The 1353-nt window shown below is 43.6% G+C and overlaps 1 protein-coding gene across 1 annotated transcript in view; it reads right to left on the bottom strand.

Annotated features, from left to right (window-relative positions):
- The window catches only part of LOC107096061 (EH domain-containing protein 4-like), a 43207-nt gene that overhangs the window by 31695 nt on the left and 10159 nt on the right, over positions 1 to 1353 (bottom strand). The window contains exon 2 of the mRNA XM_015392547.1: positions 793 to 969. Within this exon, the coding sequence (XP_015248033.1) occupies positions 793 to 969 (177 nt within the window). The remainder of the gene's footprint in view (positions 1 to 792; positions 970 to 1353) is intronic.

Below are 1353 nucleotides of genomic sequence, written 5' to 3'. Positions count from 1 at the left end.
ACCGTGTTTTATAAATGACATATAATTTTGAAATTTCAAATATATTTCTAATTATGTAATCATGTATTTTACAATTTAATGATATATTTAATGTTTCAATCGTGTATTCGTAAATAAATAGATGCAACATGTACTATTTTAAAGGGACATTCATATTCCTGTATTTAATGTTATATTTTGTATCATCCTCCTGTGGCCCCTCTTACTGGCTCTTATGTTTTTAATATTTCTTTTCCAGTTTAAACCTGTTTGCTTTTTGACGTCCGTTTCACCTTCAGCAGGCCTCTGTTCTGAAATGTGTCGGGTTGTTTGGTGTGTGTGAGGCTTCCTGCAGAGATAAGCTTGTTCCACAATAAATTATTTTGGAGTGCCGGAGCCTCGGACTGGCAGCGGGAAAAAACAAACCCGTGCAGCCAGCACGTGGTGACGCAAACACACTTCCCCTCGGGAAGCGGCCAGTTATTGTGGAGGGCTTGTATGTAACACCAGGACTTGGTGGGATTCCTAAAAAAAGGGCGGCATCAGGTACACGTCTACACGCCGGGATGAAAGGTCAAGAGTCCGTGCACTTCCTCACTGGACACAGGAAACCTGCATGATCCAGAATTAGGCTGGAGCTAAATTTGAACCCCTGATGGGTCCAAAATCTGACAGCTTTCAGGCATGTGTCCCATGTTAGTCCAGGGCAGGGGGGGGGGGACTTCCCCTGATGGAGGATTGCAGTCTAGCAGGATTAGGATTGTACGGCAAATACCAGCAACAAAAGCACAGCAGCGTGTTCTGAGTCTTTACCTGTTCAGGAAGGCATTTCCGAAAGCGTTGAGTTTCCTGAAGGGTTTCTTTGGGTCCACCACCAGAGCGTTGCCGGGGACAACGCCTTCATTTTCCCCGTACATTACAGCGATGAATCCGTCAGTGGTCGGCTCCGGGCCGATTCGCATCCCCGGAAAGTCCTGCTCCAGCAGATACCTGGAAAATAACGCCGGGATTAAAAAATAAACTGCATCTCAAGCAATAAGATTTGCTATGAAAGTCATTTCAGTCAATTTTAAATCTTTAAAAGTTTTTATAAGTTACACTACAAAACCGCAAACCTTTTCCTCATGTTGCTCTTTGAGTTTAGCGTCAGTTCACTGAGGCAGCAGAGTATCCTGCTGTATTAAAGCAGGCGGTGGGTCCTGTTCTCTGGACGATTCTGGGAGTTATTTTTTCCCACATTCTGCTGTTTGGTTCCGTCTCTCTATTCAGTTCAGTCCAGTTTATTCCTAACGCCTCATCTAAAGGCATTTTATAGAATAGTTCAATCAGATCATCTAGTCACTGACTTTGTAGAGACAGGAGATATTCACTTGC

Source organism: Cyprinodon variegatus, unplaced genomic scaffold, assembly GCF_000732505.1.
Source record: "Cyprinodon variegatus isolate N-32 unplaced genomic scaffold, C_variegatus-1.0 Scaffold595, whole genome shotgun sequence".
NCBI classification, from domain to species: Eukaryota; Metazoa; Chordata; class Actinopteri; order Cyprinodontiformes; family Cyprinodontidae; genus Cyprinodon; species Cyprinodon variegatus.
The sequence above is the reverse complement of the archived record's forward strand: the minus strand, read 5'-3'. Positions and strand labels throughout refer to the sequence as shown.